The sequence below is a fragment of the Pseudorasbora parva genome, chromosome 22 (assembly GCF_024679245.1).
Source record: "Pseudorasbora parva isolate DD20220531a chromosome 22, ASM2467924v1, whole genome shotgun sequence".
Lineage (NCBI taxonomy): Eukaryota > Metazoa > Chordata > Actinopteri > Cypriniformes > Gobionidae > Pseudorasbora > Pseudorasbora parva.
The window spans coordinates 14,502,690-14,528,779 of record NC_090193.1 but is presented as its reverse complement, the minus strand read 5'-3'; the positions used below and the strand labels follow the sequence as shown (position 1 = coordinate 14,528,779).

The window sequence follows — 26,090 nt, the reverse complement described above, 5'->3', positions numbered from 1 at the left end:
AGGTGGCGCTGCCCCGAAACTTTTTGAGGGAATTTCATGTTTTGATTTATTATAGTGCCACCAAGAGGCACAATCCCAACAATTTTTTTATGTGTCTTCATATTGAGCCCATACATATGTGTGTCGAGTTTGGTGAAAATCTCATTTTGTTTTGGATTTATAGACATTTATATGAAAAACACGTGAAAAATGACTGACACCTGACTTCGATTGGATTTTACTACCTCTTACTATCAATATTTTGAGATTTGGGCAATAGCATATAGCTACCGGCCTATATTTCTGAACTTCTGACGCTAGTTTCGACTCGATCGGACTAGCGGTTTCGAAGATATCAGAAAATGTTTTGAAGCGCTAAATTACAACGTTGTGCAAACCATATGCCAAAACCTGGCAAGTCTGGTATCGTTGGACTTGCCGTATGGCAAGGATTCAGGAGACCCAAAAAAGTCACTCCCATCAAAATATGTCAACCACACACAAAGTTATAGGTGTTTGAAGAAAAAAAAAAATGTATCCACTAGGTGGCGAAGAAGAAGAAGAAGAAGAAGAAGAAGAAGAAGAAGAAGAAGAAGAAGAAGAAGAAGAAGAAGAAGAAGAAGAAGAAGAAGAAGAAGAAGAAGAAGAAGAAGAAGAAGAAGAAGAAGAAGAAGAAGAAGAAGAAGAAGAAGAAGAAGAAGAAGAAGAAGAAGAAGAAGAAGAAGAAGAAGAAGAAGAAGAAGAAGAAGAAGAAGAAGAAGAAGAAGAAGAAGAAGAAGAAGAAGAAGAAGAAGAAGACCAATGGTTTCAATAGGTGCCTTCGCACCTTCGGTGCTTGGCCCCTAAATATCAAATTACTCGTATCATAAAATAAGATTTTGGTCATCCCAACCTGTTGAGAAGTGAAAGGGTTATGAATGATAACATGATTGATAATGATGATTTCTGTAAAGATCTTCACACTGGCATGCAGTTATTATAGCAATAACAGAAGGGAATGGTCAAAAACCCGGGCAGGAACATGCTGGCCAAGTGAATTTTTAGTTTAAAAAAAAATAAAACAAGGAATAATAAGTTCTGTTGTCATGTTATTCATATTACCTGTTTTTTGTTTTTATTTTTACCGTGGCATCGATTTAGTATCTGTATAGAGGTATTTTAGTCTGATATCGTATCAATTCAAAAATTTGGTATCGTGACAACACTAGCCTGAGCATATAATGAAGAGAAAGATTAGGATGTCAACATTCTCAGGGGAGAGAGAAGACCTGTCATGCCTGTTTAACACAGTCATTATTTTTATTTAAAATCCAAAAGCTGGTACTGAACATGGCTTGTCATCATTGCAATTCTCGTTGTAGGTCTACACTATTTTATAGATATCATGTTCAAACACACTACATTTAAACAGATTTTATTCAATATATTACTTTATATTTATATAGCCTAATACCTTAGAAAATCGCTAGACTATGTTAAAATAAACATTTAAAATTAGAACTTACAATAGACAAAAAACAGCCAAATCATTTTCTCTTTCATTTTTTTTTAATCTTTTTAAAAGAAATTCTGCAGGTCATGAACTTTTTTCCACCTCCAGAAAAGAGTGCTCTCCATTATTTCACTTGTTTACCTAAAGCTAAAAGCCATTTTCCTTGCTTTACCCAAGGCATAAAGCCATGTGTTGACTTTGAAACGGAGTACACTTTACATTATATGCATATGTGGGGAAATTACTAGATTTTCGCATCAATACATGATTGTTTTAAAGGGTCATGAAACCCCCCTGCTGCAGCGGTGTTTTTTCACACCTTCGATTTGAAAAAGCTTGTTAAAAGGGGAGTGGTCGACTGTGAAAAGGTGGGATGGTATTGTGTGGAAAGAGGGAATGTTTGCATAAATAGGGGAGTGTCTGTCAGTAGGTGCTGAGCGGTTCTGAGACATGTTCTTGGTTCACGTTGGCATTGTTTACCACAGAGAGATTAAATGAGGGATGAGTACAGCGAATGAGAGAGCTATGAGTGGCGTGCAGCAGAGATCGCAAATCATTCAGCTCTTCAAAGTTCAAACCAGCATAATTCAGTGAGAAATGAAAATAAATGTTATTCTGCATGACGAAATATTTTGCAAACGTGATAAAACTATATTTGTCTAAATATGCACGCTGTTTGGCAAGATGAACAACGCGCCGACTTGATAAGAGAACGTGAACCACCCAACATGCGATGTGATAAGAGATGTGTAATTCTAGATCGGGGTAAAAGCGAAGAGGTTTGAGGCTAGTCTCGACCGCGCATTGCCGTGACGATCCGCGCTGTCTATCACTCGGCAGCTAAATCTATATTTGTCCAAATATGCATCACACTGTTTCACTAAGAGCCCGAACACATGCGGTTTAGTGCATGGCTGTGACGACAAATAAAACGGAGAGGACGTGGCTTTTGTTCAATAGCCTACAGATTACAGATTGGTTATTTTGCACTCCTGACATAGATAGTCAACGCATGCAGGTTCGGCGTGCGATTCCTCAGGTGAATTTTACTTTACCGAGCCTTTGTAGCAAAGGCTTCCACAGACGGCGCCGGTTACAGCTCGCTCGGCGCCCTTTACGTTACTTCGTATCAGCACAACGCCTAGCTTTCCTCCGTGACTTTTCCGCACGCTGCTTCCAAAACTTCCCCACCATATCTCTACAATAATGATGTAAGACGAGCCTGACAGAAGTGACTGTCTCATGCATATTAACTAAATTATCTTGTATGCATACTACAGCGCAGGGATTGGACTGAATGAGCTTCATGTCATGAATATATATCGAGAATTGCTCAGAGCGGTCGACGTCAGCATGTGCCCAGCTGCCCATACTTGGGCCGAAAAGGCCGTGCCGACGTCAGCATTTGTGACGTTGCTCCGACTAAACTTTTCAAACCGGAAGACAGAAATCGCTCTGAAAAATGCAAAAATAACTATTTTCACATATGCATACCATTAATGAGTACCCTTAGTGTTTTCAATGATGTGCAGCCTATACATATCTGTTTACATCTAAAAAAAAGTGTTTTGGGGTTTCATGACCCTTTAATACAGACTGTGCGCTGTCCCTTTAATTTAACGCGTTCAACACAGCAGAAAAGATTTGGCACAGAAACGATCGTCATTATTTTTGACGGCACTTTTGATATTTTGATACAGTGCGGCACTTCGCACTGACGGACTGACACTGCGTGCAGTGTGAAAACTGTAATCTGTTAACATGGTACGGAAAAAACACCAAACAAACGAACGACTTGTTGTGGCATCCGATTATAATAAACCTCTTCATAATGTGTGTCCGATCATAATGTGTGTCCGAGCTGCCGTTTTTGCTATCCTGAAGTGTCGTTTGATGTTTCGGCCTTGTCAGTTCCGCCTTGACAATGAACATGTGTGGACAGACGCAAATGTTGGGGGCGTGCATATGAATGATCCCCAAAGCTTGCGTCATGGTTGGGTTTATGTTGAGAAGCACTTTTTTTCTGTGGTGTTTTTGATTCACGAGATTTAGAAGTTGGAGGCAATGGTGTTTGAGAATCACAGTATGTGCACTGTCTATGTACTGAACTTTTATTATTTCACTATGGCAAGGTTAATTCATTTTTTCATTCTAGGGCACCTTAATGCCCTTTTAACTGGTGGTGATAACCATAATTTAATAATACAGTTTATTTATTAAATAATTGTTTAATACCATGATGCTGTGTAACTCAGATGTTTTCTGAGATGGTTATCATATTGTGAAAATCTCATTCTATTATAACCCTACACCTGAGAGTCCACCACCCATGCTGTTAAAAAAAATAACTCGATAACTTTTACTCTGAGTACATTTTAAATTTACTTTTAACTTGCACTTAAGTAAAACTTAATTGAACAGTACTTTTACTTGAGTAGAATATTTAGAATACTGTTACTTTCCACCTCTGGTACTGTCATATTATAATTGTATACACTATTGTAATGAGTTTTAAAGTTTAAGTTTTAAATTCTGGGTTTAGTTGCCGTGTTTCAAGGAAAGAACGCATTCACAACAGGAGTCACACATTCTGAATATGTAACAGTTGGATTTCTGTGTAAATATTTATTTTTATTTGTGCAAAAATAAACTGTATTAAAGCTGCAAGCAGCATTTAACGGGGTTCAAGCATTTAAGGCCTTTAAACAGTTTAGATCTTTTGCATTTACGGCCTTTAAGCAGTAAAATAATTAAGACAGAGCTCAGATGAAATTGTGATAAATTGACAAAATATGATTTTAAAAGTTATAATAGTGATGTTAAGTGATTAGCATGTTGTTAACGTGATGCTAAGATGATTAGCATGATGTTAACACAACTAACAATGCTAACACCATGATTAGCATGTTGTTAACATAATGCTAACACAATTAACATTGTGTTGACATTATTTACATGACATTAACACGATTAACATGTTTGTTAGCATTAAGCTAACTTGGTTAGCATGTTGTTAGCATTATGGTACCTCAATTAACAATGTTAACATGATGCTAACACAATTAGCATGATGTTAACAATGTTAACATGATTAACATGTTTGATGGCATTAAGCTAATACAATTAACATAATGCTAACATGATGTTACCACAATTATTTAAAACATTATTTTAACATGATTAGCATTTGTTTTAACATTATGGTAGTAATAATAATAATAATAATAATAATAATAATAATAATAATAATAATAATAATAATAATAATAATAATAATTCATTACATTTATATAGCGCTTTTCTAGACACCCAAAGCGCTTTACATATAGAAGGGGGGAATCTCCTCAGCCACCACCAATGTGCAGCATCCACCTGGATGATGCGACGGCAGCCATTTTGCACCAGAACGCCCACCACATACCAGCTGATTGGTGGAAAGGAAGTGATTAAGCCAATCAGGATATGGGGATTATTAGGATGCCATGATGGACAGAGGCATATGAGGAAATTTGGCCAGGATGCCGGGGTTACACCCCTACTCTCAATCGAAGGACATGGGATTTTTAACGACCACAGAGAGTCAGGACCTCGACTCTATGATTAATATGATCCTAGCATGATGCTAACACAATTAACATGTTGCTAGTTGGTTGCTAGGTTGTTCTTGATGGTTGCTAGGGTATTTTGGGTGGTTGCTATGGTGTTGCTAGGCAGTTAATAGTTGTCACAGATAGTTACTATAGTGTTTATAGAGTTCTTACTATGTTCTTTGCCTGATTTAGCAGTTAGCTAACCACTTTTAGTATGTAGCTATTCACTGTTAACATTTTTTGCTAGCATAAGTAAAAAGACCCAACCCCCATATCCCCTTTCACACTGCACGTCGGACCCGCAATATTCCCGGAACATTGCCGGGTCGCCTTCTGTGTGAAAGCAACCACGTCCCGGGATTGATTACCGAATTCGAACCGGGTCGGGGACCTAGTAATATTGCGGTATTCGACCCGGGACGAGCGCCGTGTAAAACAAAAGCCACGTGCAAGGGACTGACAGGCGCAACGTGTACGTAGTTATCGTGCGACTCCTAGAGCTTGTTTTTTCAATAATACAACCCTGCAGTGCCAGAAGAGCTAGTCGGTGTTTTAAACGCAGAGAGTGTTCGTATACAAAAGAAACTAAAATTAAACAAGCAGAAATGTGCGCAAACTGGACACATGTCGAGACCACGGAGCTCCTTACTATCCGCGCTGAAGCGGAGATCGCTCGCCATTATACGTCACATCAGGATGTCACGTGTCAACTCGACCCGGGACCGTTAAGCGTTGTGTGTGAGAATGGACCAAATCTAGCGTCCCGGGCACAAATGCCGGGTCACATTATCCGTGTATTTGCCGGAATCGCAGTGTGAAAGGGGCTCATGTCTCTGATGTTCTGATACAGTGTTCTAGGTGGTTGGTAGGGCATTCTGGGTGGTTACTATGGTGTTGCTAGGCGGTTGCTAAGGTATTCTAGGTGGCTGTTATGGTGTTTCTAGGCAGTTGGCAGTTGTCACAGTTGGTTACTATTGGAGAGTTCTTAATATGTTTTTAGCCTGGTTTAACACTTAGCTAATAACTATTAGCATGTAGCTATTCACTATTAGCATGTGTAGCATGTTGTAAATGCTGTTTGCTACCATGACATACTAAAGCACTATTTGCACGGGATCAGTATTATCTAGGGACCTCTTTGATTTAGAAATTACTCCCCCACATCTGAGTTTTGCTTGCCGCATTCGCACGGGATAAGCAAGCCTGTGATTTTACTGACTTCTCCCGGATATGATGTCAAGACTTAATGTAAATATAAACTAAATGTAAAAGCGCCTATTTAAACAAGCTTGTCATTGTACTGTACTGTTCTGTTCTGTTTTTCATTAAGAACAGTATTGATGTTAATATTAAACACACCATTCAATGAGTTTACTCCCAAATTGATACTCATTCTAAAGTGAAAGTATAATCTGTGCAGGAATTCATAACAGTGTGAATTATGAATGCAGACTTTATTCTTTGTGAAAGATAAAGATAGAAATGCTCACAGGAAGAAAAAAAAATTGCAAAAATTATATACGATCCGCCTAATCCTGGCCAAATCACAGATGCTGATTCGCACGGGACTACTATCACAGGACCTTGGTGTGCGGCGAAATATGGTAGGTAATTTGCAGGGGAATTTTTACTTTACAAATTACAGACATGGCCGATTCGCACGGGATTAAGATCACAGACATTCTCTAAAAAATTTACAAATCACCAGATGTCCCATGCCTCTTTTCTAAATGGCCCTGTTATGGCCATCCAAATGCAAAAGTTCAACTTTTTTGGATAATTGTTGATCTAGAGGGTACAGAGAATTGTCCTAGACTGGTTTGGTTCAAATCGTTAATTAAATAAATGTATATTTAATTAACGATTTGATTGACAGCAATGGTTCTATAGGCAAAGCTGTTCAGCATGAGGAGATCTATCATATGATATGCATATTTTGCGGATGTGTGCAACACCACGTGATTGCAGAGCAGTGTTGCCACAGTTACTTTGAAAAAGTAATCTGATTACTGATTACTCCTTTAAAAAGTAACTTAGTTACTTTACAGATTACTTGATTTTAAAAGTAACTAAGTTAGATTACAAGTTACTTTATTAGTTACATTCAGCAGTTGCCGACAACACCGCTGCCGCCTCAAAATAGAAATGACAACCGTTTTTGGCAACACACTTTATTGTATTTATGCCCGAGACTGACGGTCCCGACTTTTTTACGCCCCCTTTTTTAGGCTTCTCCTTCGTTTTATATTTATTTTAATAATTAAAATGAACAATGAGATGTGCTGGTGGAAACAACATGAGACCATGATAGCTTGCGCCACTGTCAAGATACGGCTCGCGCAGGGTTAAAGATTCCGTCTCTTCAGTGCAGCTGCTATAGTTATGGCCTTTTTACAACTGGTTCCTTCATTCGTTTTCTCTGACCAGGTATCTATCTGATTGCGAAATGACCAGGAGTAGGCCTAAATGCCTTCCGAGAGTCTTTCCAGACGTATTTAATTCCGATCACTCAAACAAACCAATTCAGAAGGTGCATGAAAGCATTTCAAACTAAACCGGACAAATGTAAATATATCTGGTTGTTTAAACCACATGTGTAAATTTTACTCCTGGCAAATAATTAAAAAATAAATGTGTGAGAGCGTGTTATGTTGTAGTCAGATAGATATGACGGTGCTACTGCAACATCGCTGCAGATGAGTAAAGCAAGCCAACGCATATGGCCGTAAATGAAACTTTAAAATAAGTCACACAAAATACAATCATCTTCAATATAAAATAATGAGACTAATTATCTTACCAGTGCTTAGCTCTCTCTCATATTGCGATCATTGAATTTGAAATGAGCTGCTGAATAAAATGCTGGAATCTTTTGCTTTGATGTGAACTCCGTTAAATGAGCATATATCGCGGGAATTGAAGATCGGATTTATATTAATTTTGCTGAAGTGTAAGGTAGGCTATAAGACAACCTGCCTGTACTTTTTTTTTTTTTTTTTTAGATTGTGTAGCCCGTTTCGGGTTTTTTGAGCACCGTTGCGAGCATGTTGTGAGCAGTAGGCTAATCTATCAGCTGCCTCAGCTCGTCAGAAATGCCTTTGTGGTGGTATAATAACTAGCCTACTTTGTTTTTAATGTCAAAGTAGTTATATTTCGTTTCGTTTATTTTTTAAGTTCATTTAGAAAAATGTTTGGAGCAATTTTTGTTTGTTAAATTAAAGTTTTAATTTTTTTATGTGACGACCCAGTGAGTTAACCGCATGTTTAATAGCCTAGTCTCTCAAACCAACTCTTGAATTGTCTTGCCTATATAAACTTTAATTTAACAAACAAAAAATTGTTCTGAACATTTTCTAAATTAGGATAATAAAAAACGAAACGAAAAATAACTACTTTGACATTAAAAACAAAACTGAACTATTTTAATGGCTGCAACAATGTAAAAAATAAAATAAATAAATAAAAAACACGGCTCCAGCCCTCGGGCTGAGAACTTTGATAAGCTGTCGGTTTTTACAAAGGAAAATGACTAAAATAGTAACTCACAGTGACTTGGATAAGTAACTTTAATCTGATTACTGGTTTGGAAATAGTAACGCGTTAGATTACTCGTTACTGGAAAAAAGTAGTCAGATTAGAGTAATGCGTTACTATGTAACGCGTTACTGGCATCACTGTTGCAGAGCCATCGCCAACTAGTGGCCGATTTCTTTCAAAATTCTTACAGACCTCTGGACCATGAGTCAAACATGCCCATTGAGTTTTGTTACAATCGTCCTCCATTAACCTTGTCTAATAGGTGCTCAAATTCATTGGCCGATGACGGCCATGTTTTTTGAGATACGCCAATGTCCTCATATACATACATGGTACCTTAGGCCACGACACACAGCATACCAATTTTCAAATCAATCGGACTAGCAGTCGCATGGTAATAGCCTTTTTGTGTTTTTTTCATGTTATAGCGCCACCAAGTGGCCAATCGTCGAATTTTTTTGTCGTCACCAAAGACTGAGCCCATACACACGTGTACCTAGTTTGGTGAAGATATCATTTTGTTCTTGAGTTATAGCCTTTTTGGTAAAACAGGCTCCGCCCTGAACGTCTATTTTATGCCCCTTAACAACCGTGAATCGAAATTTAGATTTTTTTCAATTATTATTGATAATTAGACTCCAGAGAACATTTTGGCACTGGTTTGGTTCCGATCGGGCAAAAAACCAGGGACTAGTTTGCAAAAGTAGGTTTTTGACTCAATTTAAAATGGCGGAAAAATGTGCATACCGAAATGAAATCGGAAATATACGTTTTGTGATTTTAGTTTTTTTGATGATATAAGACACTTGATTAGCATGAGTCTATGACATACGGTCTAAGAGTTATGACCAGTTTCGTGCAATTGATTGCTATAGCACCACCTATTGGCCAATCTGACTCATAATTTGATAACCTCTCCTCGATTTTTGTACTACCTATTGGCCAAGTTTCAAGTCTCTAGCCCTTACGGTTTGGTCTGCACGATGCAGTTTACGGCTGAATAATAATAATAAAAATCGGTACAAATACATTAGGGTTTCAGCACTTTGTGCTTGAACCCCTAAATGTTTATTTTGTATGGTGTACGGAATTATTTTGTATGGAACCAAGGTATGGTTCAAATGTATTTTATTATAAATATGTGGCTATGGAAGCGCTCCCTTAGTGCTTGCCGCAATGTCCCAACCCCCAATAATAGATTGTAAAAAAAAAGTGCATATTATTAATATTGGGCTTGTTTTTGAAGCGGCGGTTGCTTATTTGTCATGTAAGAGTTGGCAACAATGGGACCAGGCCTGGATTTTATGTTATGGTTTTGTTTATGTTTTGTTTATGTTTTGTTATGTGTGTGCAGGCAGTCGCCCATGAGGGGCTGCCCGCGTTACTTTCGTTTTGTTTATTATTTATTTAAAGTCTTTTGATAGAACGTTCGCCAGTTCCCGCCACCTTCCTTCCCTGAACTACGATTGAATTATGATTGAACTTTCAATCATCCAAGCGAATAAATGGTTTGTGTGGTTCAAATGAGTATTGCTATTCCAATTTTGCCACATAAACATTATATCAAACATTTATCAAACTCTAGTTTTATAGAGGAACATTTCTTTTAGCTGAACAACAAAATCATTGACAACCAAATAAGAATACACTTGACTTTATAAGAGCATCTTAGTTTTAATGCAGTAATGCTGTGATTTAAGTTGTCTACTCACAGTTGTTGCACTTGTGGGTTGTTCATTAAATTAGATGCCTAAAGAGAGTGACAGTGAGTTAGTGATGAGCATAATTGAGCATTTATGATGAGCATTTAAGATATTTTTCTACTCGCCATGTTCATGAAGCCAGGGTTACTCAGCAAACCAGCCAGGTCGACTCCACCCAAACCCCCTGCCTATCAAAGATAAACACATGACCTTTAAGCCTCTTTATTTTCCAGAAAGCAAAAAAAATGGCTGCTATCAGAGTGGCTCTGTGGACTCACTGGGCTGGACTGCGTTTCCTTCATCTTCTGTTCTGCTATTTGCAGGTTGACTTTGTAGGTGTCATTGTCAGGGTCCAGCTCCAGTGCTTTCTTGTAGTAGCTCACAGCCTCTGAGTATTTGTTCAAACTTGCAAGAGCAAGCCTTGTTTTTTGGCAAAACAAATGAAACGTAAATAACACATCAACATCCCTTAATATTAGAATATCTGCAGGGTTTTTTTTAATTAAAGGTTTTTTAAGAACTTAAAAAACCTGCACAAACTAAATTAGTACCATTTAGAACAAACCACTTAAATCATAAATTGCAACTTTAAATATTTAAAACATGTTTTACTGAAATATGTTTATGTACCAATATATTAATATATCCAAAGTAGAGGTTGAGCAATATAATAATGCATTTATAGAAAGAAAGATGATTACAGAATGTACTTAATGTTCTTAGTCTTTCCTACCCTGTGACAGGGTGGCCCAGAGAATAAAATATATATATATATATAAATAAAATATATTGTATGTAGGGCTGGGTCACTGGGTGATATGGCCCAAAACAGTGATCACAATATAATCAGTTGATATCGATAAATATCATGATAAATGTAAAACCTTTATTTCTTCAATGTTAAAAAGGCATATTATTGCTCCTGAGTGAAAGATGTAGAAAAAAGACAGTTTACTGTGGTTTTAAACTATCCTTTATTGTTAAAACATGACAAACACTTCCCAAACAGGTGAACACTTTATTAAAACTGAGGTAGATTTATTTATTACTAATAAAAGCAATATTAATAGAGTAGATTATTAATATAAACAGAATATATAAAATAAATATCCATAGTAAAATCTAGAACTGAAATATGTTGGCTCTGCTGACTGCAAATGCAAAGTCAAAGTGTTCTAAAGTCAATTTTTGTCAATAAACAAAAATATAGTTTAAAAAAAAGAGAATTGGTAGAGAATGGCTTCAGTTTATCAGTCGCGATGTCAGCCCAGGCTTTACCATATGGATTCGACAGCACCGCCACATACAGTGAGTAACAGTGTTCATTAATGCCTGATCTGGGATCAGCGAGTTCTGATGTGTAGCTAATCATTCAAGTTCACACAGACTTTCTTTCTAAATCGTTTAATACTGTCAGTCCCGCTGCTGGCCGTCTTGATGCATCAGTGAATCAAGCCAGTGACTAAAACGATCAAATTCACGTCATTTCTGTTAGTAGCATGAAACAAAATCTGTTATTTAAATTATTAAACTACAGAGAGTAGGGATGCGCGGTATACCGGTATTTAAAACGGTACGATATCATGATTTGGCACATTTCATGATATCGCACATATGCTGCTTTTCCGAAGTTCACCGCTAGATGGCAGCGCTCTACCCAAACTGACCCGAAACAACCAGCAAATGTGACAACAACATAGACGGACAAAATAGATAAAGCAGTTGAATCTCACTCAAGATGCCCAAAACAAATTAATAAAGAGAGGAGTAGAAGTGACATTTGTAATGACTTTGCTTATAAAACTGAAGAAGAACCATCAAACCTAGCCAAGAAGCATCTGTCACTATCCTGAATGTAAGACTTCTGAAGAGATCGACAGGTCAGTGGATCATTCAAACCATCTCATTTAGACATTTATTTTCTTTTAACACTGATCAATGCACACACATAGCCTAACCGTGCGTTCACACCGCCGCCGGCGAGAGCGTCAAAATTCGCTCTTGCCGCCCTGACAACGACGCTGTAGAAAGCTCCGTGGACGTGCTGCCGCTCTGACGTAGATCGAATGTTTTTTCTTTTTTTAAACTGTATTTAAAGAGGCCGCAAATCAAACAAGCATGTTGATGGATATACTGACCACAAGTAGGGTATAAATTAACTTCATGAAATCGTTTAAATGTGAAAGTAAGAATTAATTGCACACCCGCTGAACAACGAGCGTTCTAGCGCCTATAAAATAGTGTTGCGCGACTTCTTAACAAATTACACATCACTATGAATGATCTTGTCATAAATGATCGGGAAACCCGCACAGCAATGATCAACCTCTCCTACAAATTGTTTGGGAACTAATGTGGTCGGAACCAAAGTTTACAGGCCCGCGTTTTCTGGATTTCTCTGAAGCGGAGCACTTCTACATTCTGACTGGTTGCCGCCGAACCGCGTCATAGCTCATTACCATAAAGTTGAGCTTATTTCAACTCTCCTCGACGCCCAAATCGTCCAAGACGAGCGAGCGTGACTAAGTGACAGGCGTGTGTGTGTGTGTGTGTGTGTGTCGTATGAGCTCATATCTCCTGTAACTGTTATTACGAAATGCTAGAAAATCTCTTGCGTGTTCAAATGATTTCCGTTCTCCATCCCGAGACGAGCGTGAAATGTGCGATGTCTTTTGAAACCAGAAGCAATTTGCTAATTTTGAGAGATTTTTGCTGAAATTATTTCTCACAAGAAAGTTTTCAAATGACTGATTTGATGTGATAAGCTTTGCTGATTAATTTACAAATAAACATTTGTGGTAATTTCCCACTTTATAAACTCAAAACTTGCATAATTGTTCTCATTCGCGTGCAATATACCCGCGCTAATATCAGACCTTGTGGTATCGATTTAATATCGGTACTTCGGTATAAGATTGTGGTACCGTACCGAAGCCAAAAATTGTGGTATCGAGCCATCCCTAACAGAGAGCGATCATCTCTTTGTAATGTTCGGATCTGTATATCGGCAGTGCACACTTGTCCAAACTGCCATTTGAATGAGGCTGCTCTAGTAATTATGCTCAACAAACTTACTGTATTCATGTCTTGTGTTACAAAAATGCTTTGTAAAAGAAATAACATTGCAAAGTTCACTCATGTTTATTCAGAGGTCACAGATACAAACAAAAACTCACGCTCTCAACAACTCGGTACAATAACACTTCCTAAGCAATCTTTCCCCAGCTCCGTCACTCTCTCGTCTCAACTGGCAGTGAGTGAGTGCTGCAGCTGCTCGCGCCTGACTAAAGGCTGCAACATACTCCGCAAGAAGAGAGAAAAGGTTCTCGCTCCCAGGGCTGCGAGAACAAAATGACGTCATTTTGTTCTCGCAGCCCTGGTTTGAGAGTTCTCGCAGCTTGTTCTCGAAACATCACCCGAGCATCACTTTTTTCTTGCGGGTGTCCGAGAACTATTGTGCGATTGGTCAGACATTTAAAGTGGGCGTGGTTAATGCAGAGAAACACAGATGATCAGCACCTGCTTTTCTCGTGAAGTATGCGGGACCCAACGCAAATCTTGCGGGAGCGGCGGTTTGAATTATGCTGCGGGCGGGAATGGGCGGCTAAAAAAAACACAGCGGGATAGGGAGGTTGCCTAGTGCCATGATGGAGATGTCAATAGATGATGTAGAAAAGAACCTCAAACGAGGTATTTACAGCACAAAAGCTAAGCAAGGAAAGTCTGATATTTGGAGAAGTTTCTCAATTGTTTGTGATAAAGATGGAAAGGAGCCGGACTTTGTTCATTGTTTGTTAACGATATTACTAACGCTGTTTTCTGAATGAGGAGAAATGACAGAAGACCGTGACAGCACCGGGATATTTTCTAGCCTTCTAAAAGGACAAAATCTGAGGTGTGGCCATATTTTGGCTTTTACAAAATTCCTGAGGGAAAACTAATCATAGATGCTTTAGTCACCCTGCAGTAGTGATCGACCAATATTGATTTTTTATAACCGATACCGTTACCGATTAATTGCATGTTTATGTGGCGATAACCGATATAGAACCGATATTTACTTATTGTGTTATTTCTGTCTTTTACAATTAAAGCAACAGCACTGAACTGAGCTTTTTAAACACTGTAATTTTTGCAGTTTCACTCACTCACATACAGAACAAAAGACATTTACATCAATTAATAGTCAGAATTGTTTTGTTTTTTTAAATACAGTGCAAAGTCTTTTTAACATTAATGCTGTTTTACCTTTTTATTTATAAATACAGCCATTTTAACAACAGGCAAAATACATTTATAAAGTCTTTTATAAAGAGTTGAGTCTATCAACTCCCCATAACTATGAGCGTAAATATAAGCATTCATTTTAAACTACAGTTTTAAAAGGTTTGTGTTTAATAGACTAAAGAGTGAATATTCTCTGGATTATGCAAACATTGTAAAAGCTGATGTATTCGCCGGTTTGTTTATGTCAATCTCATCTAGTACGGTATCAAAATGAATGTTTGTGTCAGTCTCTGAAGTATGCTGGTGACAGGGTGCTGTTTTCATCTCTGCGTTTAACACACGTCTCACGGAGATAGGCTTAATAATTCATTTTAAACTACAGTTTGTTTTAAAAGTGTTTAATAGTCTAAAGAGTGAATATTCTCTGGATTATGCAAACATTGTAAAAGCTGATGTATTCGCTGGTTTGTTTATGTCAATCTCATCTAGTACGGTATCAAAATGAATGTTTGTGTCAGTCTCTAAATTATCCTGATGACAGCGTTGTTTTCATCTCTGCGTTTAACACCCGTCTCGCGGAGATAATAATTCATTTTCACGGAGCTGTAATTAATTCGATGTTTATTATAAAACAACGAATTGTTATATAATGTTAAATGTCATATAGCAGACGTTAATATAATTTAAGGAGTTTTAAACGAGTTGGTCTTGTTTACATGTGACTAGCCTATGCTAGAACAACAACTCGGTGAGAGAATGGCTGAACCCGACTGAGCATAAACACAGAGAGAGAAAGAGTTTGGTGCTTTTATTTCTAACATGCTCTCATTCGTGGCGTAATAATTAATTAGATGTTTATTATATAAATGTTATGCGGACGTTAATATAATTTAAGGAGTTTTAAACGAGTCGGTCTTGTTTACATGGTGATCTAGCCTATATGTTAGAGCAACAACTCGGTGAGAGAACGGCTGAATGCGACTGAGAATAAACACAAAGAGAGAAATAAGTTTGGCGCTTTTATTTCCAACATGCTCTCATTCATGGCTGTTTTATTTCATTCATGTGAATTTGCATCTTTATTGTGACATGATGACGGATTACCTGACTGAGTCCGTCAGTGAGTTCGTCTCAAGCGCCAAGTTTAAACTACCTATACATATCAACATCTTATTTGAGGTTATCTGAATTTTGCATAACTTATGTTAAACAAAGTTGATTAATTAAGGGATGCAGGTTATTTTACCTCTGAACACAGCTGTTGATAATCTCCCTTCAGACGCAGTCCTTTAATGGTGCGCTTCTATGCAATTCTCAAAGCGTCCACTAGATGCCGCCATTTATCGGAAAATCCGATATTACAAAACCGATACCCAATTATGGGAAAATGCTTAAATATCGGGAATCCGATATATCGGCCGATCACTACCCTGCAGCAGAACATGCCAGAACAAAGTCGCTGTAATAGGGACATACTTAAAATCTGCGAAGGTTTGCGAACGCAAGGCAAGTGGACTTTGACCTCAATACCAAACCTACGTCTAGGAAATAATAAAAGTGAAGCTTAAGCCAAATATGAAAGAACACGTTCAGACATTAATAGGGTGACATTTAAGGAATAATAATCAGGGCTTGACATAACACCCGCCGCTTGTTTGGTGTATTTCGGCTGTGGCGTGTAACAGTCACTCACGTCGCTGTTGCTAATCACCTTATTATAGGCTTCTCTAAAGCCATCTGTTATAATTGTGTTGCACATTAGAACCTATCACACGTGTTTCTATTGAGTTTATGAATGCAATGTCTAATAATCAGATGCGTTCAGATAAGACATTTTGTTCAGAGCCTGCTCGCACTCACTAAAACCTGTACTCAAAGCAGAGATGAACGTCCAATGTATGCAGGAGATTCATTCAGCATACGGTTGAATGTTTTTGTTCTAGCCTATTTCAGCAGCGAAAATAGTTTAAAACAAACACCGCAGAACCATAGCGCATCTAATATGACTGGCATAAAGTTGCCTTGACGTTCGAGATTCGGACATTTAGGGACCGTCTCTAAAGTTACATACAACATTGGTATGTGCAGTTGTATAAAACTAGCTGTAAAGTGTTCATAGGTGTCAGGTATAATGCACACCTTTTAGATTTTTGATATTTAATAAAATAAACTGTCAAATCATATGAAAATATGGATATGATATTTTACTGGGACACTGTTTGGGCTCTTACACAAAATATGCTAGATTTAAATGCATCATAGCTGATAGAGAATATTGCTTAAACATATTTATAGAGATAATATTAGAGATTATATTTAGACCAAATTATTATTTATGCATTATGTGGTGCTATTGACGACAGCTAATATAAGGAAGGACATCCCAAAGAATAGAATCTTGCTTAAAGGGGGGGTGAAATACTCAGTTTCAGTCAATCTCATGTCAATCTTGAGTACCTATAGAGTAGTATTGCATCCTTCATCTCTCCGAAAAGTCTTTAGTTTTATTATATTTATAAAAGAAATATGAGCTGTACCGAGTCTTTCCAGAAAAAAACGAGCACCTGGAGGCGTATCGTGTGGGCGGAGATAAAGAATGACGAGCCCACCCAAAGCGGTGACGTCCTCAAGCGTGGAGAAACCCATATATGCTATCGACCAATGTATGCTATCGATCGGATTCAGCTAATACGTGATCCAGAATCAGGCTGAAATAAATTGAACAGGAGAAACAGCAACAGCAGGACGTCCGTCTCTGTGGTATGTACTGTATTTAGTGTCCTGTCAACATTTGTGTGTCTTTACCCGCAGTTTATGAGGACATGATTCGGTTTATGGACTATTGTATGCGACTAAACCTTAGTAGTAGCAAGCAAAACAGTTTTGCACGTCAGACTAGTGTAACGTTATATAGAACTACAATGGAGTAACGTTAACCTTTAGCGCATTTGAATGACGAAGCACGCGATCGTGTCGTTTACTGATGTTTACTCACGCGACGAGCCAACAGCATAGACATTTGAAGCAGTTTTACTCACCGGCTGCTTCCAAAGCAGGACCGAACCATTATCGCTGGGACCGCTCCGTCAAAAACACACTTCTTTGGTATGATTTGGTGAAGTCCTGTAACAGCTGTGACCGTGGAAATCTGCGATGTTGTGAAGCTTCCCGTCATTTCTGCATTCAAATCGGTTCAAATGCAGCGCTGCCTTCCGGGAATGCTGTGCTGAAGCGTTGAAGTCACCAATAGGAATAAAGTGGAGCGGGAGCGCGGCGCGTCATAAGTGTTCACGGACGACTGGATCTGCAGCTGAGCGAGTGTTTATGGGCGTGCATTTCCTCTCTCGCTCGAGTCACGTGCGCGTGCACCCTACCGGGAGAAGAGCCCGTACGGCCCATACAAGGACCTTCCGCTCTATTAACGTCAAACCGACCCATACTCGAAAAAAACTCTCCGAAACTTGTGAGAAACCGGAGTATTTTTGACAAAGAAATACTCCATCAAACGTCGAACATTAGTTTTTGAAACTTTGTCTATGTTTAGGGTGGGAATCCAAGTCTTTTAACAGTGTAAAAAGCTCAGTATGCATGAAACAGCATTTCACCCCCCACCCCCCTTTTAAAAAAAAAGTGCATAGAGCTGCTTGATTTATTTGTTGTTTGTTGATATTCAAAACTTGTTGAAATTTTTTCAGTGTGTGCATTGGTTCTTTTTGAACACTATCACAAAACCGTGATAATATTGATGACCGTGATAATTTGGGTCACTATAACCGTGATGTGAAATTTTCATTCCGTTTCATCCCTAGGTGAAACTATGATAAGCAGTGAACATGCATCGCTCTGTTTTATGTCGGATGAGACAGCCAAAATATCTCTAAACCACTGAAGTAGAGTAAACTTTCTTGTCTTGTGTCCTCCGAGCTGGTAGTGAGCACAATTTTCTTAACTATCGCTGATTTTTCTCACTCCACTTCCCTCCGATCCCCCAAGCCTGTCAGCCACAGTGACTGTAAACAACATCGTGTGCAGCACCCAGAAGTCTGGTCTAAAGAACTAAGAATTACATTAAGAATTTATCTAACTGTCGTTATTGTTTTATCGAGAAAAATAATTTCGCAATAATTATCGCTATCATTTTATCGCCCAGCCCTAATTGTATGCATAATGGATGATGTTTTGATTGTAAACAAGACAAATTTATTTTATAAATAGTTACTTTAATATTACATGGGCACATGAATTTGATGAATTCAGGGTTTTTCCTGGGTCTTCGGTGGTGGCTGACCAGTCATGGTCATCCACACGCATGCATGCGCGCACACACACCAATAGTAAAAGTACCTACCCGCATGATCTGTGAGCCCAATACTCACAATAAATGTTAAATAAATGCAAACATTTTTTTTTTTTTGCTTTTTTTGCTCATCTAATTTTGATATCTCATTTTGTATGATGTCTTGATGTTTGTTTCTTCAGTTCCTCATTTTTACACTGTTTGCATAGTTTACTGATTCATTATTTTGGCAACAATTATTAAAAAGCAGTTTTAAAAATGTAATAAATTAAGTCTAATTCTCTGCCATAAACAATTTAACTTGCGTTGTTCTGCTTTCACCTTATTCCAGAAAAACAAATTTTTTTTGTGGTAATTTACTACACATTATCAATATAAATACTCAATAAATACATGAAAATATTGTGGATTTTTAAGACTAATTCTTACTAACCCCTCTTGTTTAATGGGGTAAGCACTCTTGCATTCTCATTTCAGAGGTGTTGTGAGTAAACACACGATTCATGAAACTCATTTTAAACTACCCAGTGTTGGACAGATCAGTTCATTAAAATGAATCGGTTCAAATGAGTCATTAGTTCGCGAATCGGACAAAAGCGGACGCATTATGTGTGAACCCAGACTGTTAAAACAACGCAAAAGATTGATCACAGAAAACACTTCATAAGGATATTTTTCCGTTTATTTGAAAGTATGGTTTATGTCAGCTGCGTGTACAAAACATCTGTCAAAAGAGCTGCGATTTTTGAGCATCCAGCAGTAATTCAGGGAAAATATTGTTCGAACGCGCCATGTGGCGCACAAATTCAGTCTTCCGACCTTTTACCATTTTGTCAGTTCTGTTGATTTTGATTGATATGCGCGAGTGAGAAAGAGAGAGAACGGTGATGGTTTTGAAGACAGAGTGTGGGGCTCTCTGCTCATTTTCTGTCACTCAGTTAACGAGGGCGCACGTTAACTGAGTGTCAGAACGAGCAGAACGAGTCACGCGCATTAGAAATCTACATCAATTTATAAATCACAATAACACATCAAATAAGGCTTTGGCGGGACAAAAATGTGCTTTGGCGGCCGACAAAAAAATGTCAATGTAGGAAAAACCCTAATGAATTCAATTTGATGAGTTGAAAATAAATTATCTCCATAGATGTCACACTAACACAAAAATAAATGCATCAATTTTCCTTAAATTATTTATCTGAAAATGTGTAAAAATTTGCTGTACATTTTAAAAGGAAAAAACAATTACCCCATCCGTCCATATGCTTTACTGTAGTTTGGATCGATTCCAATGGCACGTTCACAGTCTTGAACAGCTCCAGCATAGTTCCCCAGTTTGCTGTAAGCTGCAGCTCTAAAAGTAATTTTTTTTTTTTTAATCTATAAAAAAGTTATACATACTATCAAATATTAATTAAGCATTATATATGGTAACTCCAGAAGGTCACACATTTGAACTTCAACATTTATAAATGATTATTAATAAATTAAAATTAATTTAATAAAAAAATATATTTAAACTTTTTCAATGTAAGTATTCATATGTTTCTAACATAATTTGTTAGAACAAATAAGTTTCTTGCTAAACCATTTAGCATGTTTTAGAACTATTGTGTATCGAACTAATCATGATGTGTACCGTTACACATCAATAAAATAATGGGGGGGGGGGGTATTTAATTAAGTTGTGCAAGTACCTGTTGCAATAGTAGACAGCATTTTGAGGATTAAGCTGGATGGCTTTAGAATAGAACTCAACAGCTGCGCTAAAGTTCTCTACCTTCATCTGATTGTTGCCTGAAGGAACATACATGCACACTTTGAGTGAGAGAACCATATGAAGCAGCCTGAAATGGTCAAGGTGTGATGTTTTTACCATCTGTTTTAAGATGCTCTGCCTCTGCTAACTGCTCCTCTGAAGGTGAATCACTGGATGAACTTGTCTTATCTTGTGTTGCACCAGTCTGCTATATATGACAATTAATGAGAGTGTATTCAGCACTATAAATAAACATTTTAAAACAACATTGTTTAGATGACATGCAAAAACAGCTTTTACCTGTTTAGTTGCTGAGGCAAATACCTCTGGCAGAGACTGACTGACTGCTAAGCTTTGGTCCTCTACAGAGATGCCAAATGCTGTCTCCAGGCACTGGATGGCAACTAGATAAATGGGCAAATTAGGACCTGGTTATTACAAACCAACATAACAGTGTCCACTGTCCATCACTGATTTTAGCATTAAGGTTTTACCTTCTAAGCTTTCTTGAGCATCTGATGACAGACCCCCAGAGGACAGCTGATCATGGAGAAACTGGATAATGGAGAACGCAAGACGCTTTGTGTCAGCCATTCTGCCTTGAGGCTTGAACCTCACCTAATAAATTTGTGGAGCAAACCTAAGAGACGAATATAAGTGTTATAATACAACATTATAAACAAAATGTATAATTGTTTGCAAATCAGTTTGACAAGAATGAGAGCTTTAGTAGATTGTGAGCTAACAAGTTAACTGTTTAAAATGACATTTTCTAGGTTTAATCCTTTGACTAAACGTCCTCAATTATCAACTATGTACACTTAATTTAAAGTAGGCAATGTAAGACACTTACAAATGTTCTCGCTTTAGATATGCAACCATTGCTGTGAGCGTGCTAAACCTTGAATATGCTCAATCATATGCTGAATCAAAACAAAGTTGATATAACGCGGAATATTCTAGCACACACTAGCTTATGCTAATAGTTTCTTTTGGTTTTACAACGTGTGTGCTAATTCTGTTAGCATTAGCTACAGTTCGCTCATGTGATTAACACCAAAACAAAAGAGGATTTATTTGAGGTTTTAAAGCAAGCTAGCAGCCTGTGACTGTTACTATAGTGTCATTCAATATGTTATTTGTTTATGCATAATCTTAAATGCGTCTTTAATTCACACTCACCAGTTGTCTCTTCTCAAGGATCTCTAGCCAGACCCAAAAGTGTGACGATTAATGTGTGAGTCTGTGAGCGAGCTCGCAAGGCTTCCGGTAACGCGCGTGACGTCACATGTTGAGTTTTTATTATTATTATTATTATTATTATTATTATTATTTATTATATAAATCAAATTACAAACATACAAACATTCAGCCATCACAGTTTGTGAACAACATTAATACATCAATAACATAATATAGAATACAAATAAATTAATAAAAAATAAAAAACAGACTTACAAACTGTGTTAATATTAAGGTTAAAGGAAAATGTTTTAGTATATATTACTTATTATAATAGCGTTCTTGTTTTTTACCAATAGAGGGAATGCACGTGACGCCACCGTCGGGGCTACGGACTCAATGGAATCCGATGTTCCGAGCTTGGTAAAATGAAGGTAAAAAATATTATTTTATTTTATTTTGCCTTTCCACGGACCACCTGCAGTACCCTCATGGACCACTAGTGGTCCGCGGACCACAGTTTGGGAGTGACTGATATAGACCCATGAGTGCGAATTTTTGCAGGCAACCTTGTCAAAATAACACACATTTTACCAGCCAAACACAATTTTTTCCCTGAGAATCCCCCCGAGAAGTTTAGGGATAGTAGTTGACGGGTTTTGATATAAAAACTTGGCAACCCTGTTGCACGCATGCTGGTATAAACGATCTTTGCCGGTGTTGTAAAAAATAAAAGAATTTATTGATACACAGAGTAGACTACTTACCCAACATGATCATCATCTTTGAGAGAAATAGTGAAGGAGAATGCATATAGCCTACAAACAAGCTCTCCGTTTAGGATTCGAACAAATATAATCCAAGCACCTTTGATGACGTACATGATTACGTTACTGTTTATCATCTGTCCGTCATCGTCTAAAGCCCACCCTGATGATTTCATTGGTCCGAACAGTTTCTGTTCGGGGATAATTACTCCTCTATGGAGCAAACACTATAGTAACTACCTGTGACAACTATCAACTGCCTAGCAACACCATAGCAACCACCCAGAATACCCTAGCAAACATCAAGAACACCCTAACAACCAGCTAGCAACATGTTAATTGTGTTAGCATCATGCTAGGATCATATTAATCATATTACATAATGCTAAAACATGCTTTTTTTTCTTTTTTTTCTTTTTTTTCATGTTTATTACAAACTCTCGTGGAGACAACAGCATAAGAAACACAACAAAACAAAAAAATTAAAATAAAACAGACAAGGCAACAACAAAGTGCAAGTTGACAGTGAGGACGGGAAAGAAAAAGAAAAAAAGGCATTGTTATCAAAATAAATAATGAGTTACAGGATCAAAAACATTTCAGCAGCATAACAATAGCTTCTATAGTTTGTTTGGAATTTTTGACAAGGTTCATGGAGGATAATAACATACGAAATTCATTTTTAAAACAGTTCACATTTAGCAATTGTTTTTTCCATTTACTTTTGTGAATGTGGTATTTACCCATAATGATGATAAGGTTGATCAGAAGTGAAAGATCCCTCGTTAGTTTAGAATTATAAATAAGAATATCTTCTATTGTAAATTGCTCAAGTTCGCTAATTTTATTATTTAACCAGTTGTGTACATCTTCCCAACTTTCTACTAACTGAGCAAAGGAAGAATAAATGCTCTGTTCGTTCTGGGTTTTCATGACAAAAATCGCAAGGGTCAACTTCAAAACCAAATCTACCCCTCAGTGTCTCCGCAGATGGATAGTAATTGTTAAGAATTTTAAATTGCATTTCTTTTACTTTGGGTGCAATTGGCCATTTTATAAATTTCCAATGTTTTTCAGCAATTGTTGGGTTATCTAATATTTTAAGTTTTATCTTCCTATCATAGTCGTGATATATATGTCCTTTGAAAGCTTTATTTAAACATTTGCTGTCACATTTTTTGTCCGTAATGTTTAATTCTCCTATCATTAAGTTTGGAAGTTTGATTTGGACATTTGAAAAAATAATTATGTTTTTTATCAACTGTAACAAATTCACTGGAATAGATTTACATATTCTCTTATATTCTTTAAGAGAACATTGAATATTATCAAATTTGATTTTTAAATCTTTTAACTGTAGGATTTCACCCTTTATATCTAAAATGTCATAAACAAAGATAATGCCTTGGTCAAACCAAAGCTGGTTGAACAAAGACTTTTTGTTTTATACAATTACTCTATTATTCCACAAGGTGGCACAGTGAGGGGTAAAGTTATGGGTAAATACCATCTTCCAGTGATGCAAAACTTGTTTATGAAACTCAGATAATTTAAAGGGTAATTTAGAAATTTCAAAGTCACATTTCAAAAGAAAGTTTAATCCACCGAACCTCTTAAAGATACTTTTTGGAATGTGATACCATATTGAATCCGGCTTCAATAGAAACTCTTTTAACCACTTTATTTAAATGTTCCTAGCATTGCCTCAAAATCTACTGTTTTGATACCCCCCCCCCCCTCCCTATTATACTCCTTAACCAACTGAGATTTCTTAACATAGTAGGTCTTATTTCTCCAAATAAATTTATATATAATAGAGTTAATTTTCCTGACGTTTTTTGGAGCAATGTAAAGGGATTGACAGGGATATATCAGTTTAGCTATACCCTCTGCCTTGGATAGTAAGTTGCGCCCAAAAATGGAAAGATCTCTACTAAGCCAGTGGTTTAAGGATACTTGTATTTGATCAATTTTTTCTTTCATATTAATTTCCTCTCTTTGTTTTTCATCTTCAACTATCTTAACTCCAAGATATTTAACTTCTTTTTTAACAGGGATTGACATTATTTCTGTCTCTTTACAGTCATATAATGCAAGTAGTTCACACTTTTTCATATTTAAACGAAGCCCTGAGGCTTTGGAAAAAATTGAAATTATTTGCAATGCATTGCTAACCATCGATTTATCTCTAAGGAAGAAAACGGTGTCGTCTGCAAACTGACTGAGGCGAAATTCGTAATCAAAAAAATGTATACACAGAAAATGTGGATGATTTAATATCAGATATGCTAATAGCTGTGTACATAAAATGAACAACTTTGGACTAATTGGACATCCTTGCCTTATTCCACAGGTTATATTTATTCTGGATGTTAATCCTGGGTTTAAGGAGACATAGCTATAAATATCAGTATAGAACATTTTGATCACTGAACAAAATTTGTTGTCGAATCCCAAATTGTCTAATGTAGAAAATAGAAATTCATGTTCTATAGAATCGAACGCTTTGAAATAGTCTATAAATAAAATCAGGCTTTCCGATTCCAGAATAGACCGATAGTCCAGCATGTCCAAAATTAATCTCACATTATTATGTATGCTTCTACCTTTAATAAACGCAGACTGAGATTCATCTACTATTTTATCAATTACTGTTTTCAATCTCTCTGCATAAATTAACGCTAATATCTTATAATCATTGCAGAGCAACGTAATGGGTCTCCAATTGTCTAAACTTGTTATATCTTTTTTTGTTTTAGGGAGTAGGGTTATTATACAAGTTTTCATTGTTGGAGTAAGACATCCCTCTTCTATACATTCAATAAATACATTCAATAACAATTCTTTGATGTCTTCCCAGAATAATTTAAAAAACTCAGAGGTTAATCCGTCAATTCCAGGTGACTTCCCATTTTTCAATTTTTTCAGGGCATTTTCTATTTCTTGTAAATTTATTTCGTTTTCCAAACTTTTTTTTTTCACTTTCACCAATCATTTTAATGTTGCTCTTAATCAGAGTAAAAAAGGATTCACAGTCCTCTTTGTGGAAATTTTAGCAATACAGATCAGAGTAAAAGAGTTGAACTTCCTCATTTATTTGGCTAGGGTCTTCAATAACTATGTCATTTTTTTTATTATTTGGAAATTCTTTTTTTTGACTGCCTAGATTTTTCTAAGCCATAGAAATATGTTGTATTCTTCTCACCTTCTTCGATCCATCCAGCCCTGGATCGTACAAAGGCTCCATTTGCTTTTTCTAAATAAATTTCATCTAACTGTTTTTGGAGGGAGTTCAACTCAGTTAGTTCTTCCTCCGAAGCATTAGTTTTACCACAGAGTATGTTAATCCTTATCAGTATTTCTTCCTGTTTTAGTTTATTTGTTTTTGACATGCTTTTCCCTATTTCAATTGCCAACCTCCTCGTTTAAATTTAAACCATTCCCACTTCCCTTTATTTGACATATCCATTCCTTTTACATTTAAACAAATGGAGTTTATTTGTTTGCAAAAAAAATCATTTGATAAAAGTCTATTATTTAGTTTCCAAATATTACCC

At 36.9% G+C, this 26,090-nt stretch overlaps 1 protein-coding gene across 3 annotated transcripts in view; it reads right to left on the bottom strand.

Annotated features, from left to right (window-relative positions):
• sgta (small glutamine rich tetratricopeptide repeat co-chaperone alpha) overlaps positions 1–22,617 on the bottom strand; it is a 46,818-nt gene extending 24,201 nt beyond the window's left edge. Inside the window, exons 1-9 of one of the 3 annotated variants that reach the window (XM_067431790.1) lie at positions 22,534–22,617; positions 21,079–21,224; positions 20,885–20,988; positions 20,702–20,792; positions 20,523–20,622; positions 20,075–20,179; positions 10,580–10,721; positions 10,427–10,489; positions 10,311–10,348 (exon numbers count right to left, since the gene is read on the bottom strand). In XM_067431790.1, coding sequence (XP_067287891.1) covers positions 10,311–10,348; positions 10,427–10,489; positions 10,580–10,721; positions 20,075–20,179; positions 20,523–20,622; positions 20,702–20,792; positions 20,885–20,988; positions 21,079–21,178 — 743 coding nt within the window. In that variant the 5' untranslated portion in view covers positions 21,179–21,224; positions 22,534–22,617. Of the gene's footprint in view, positions 1–10,310; positions 10,349–10,426; positions 10,490–10,579; positions 10,722–20,074; positions 20,180–20,522; positions 20,623–20,701; positions 20,793–20,884; positions 20,989–21,078; positions 21,225–21,766; positions 21,853–22,533 lie in introns of those variants that run through there. The other 2 variants (XM_067431789.1, XM_067431791.1) reach the window with 2 other exon arrangements.
• Between the last annotated feature and the right edge of the window lie 3,473 nt (positions 22,618–26,090).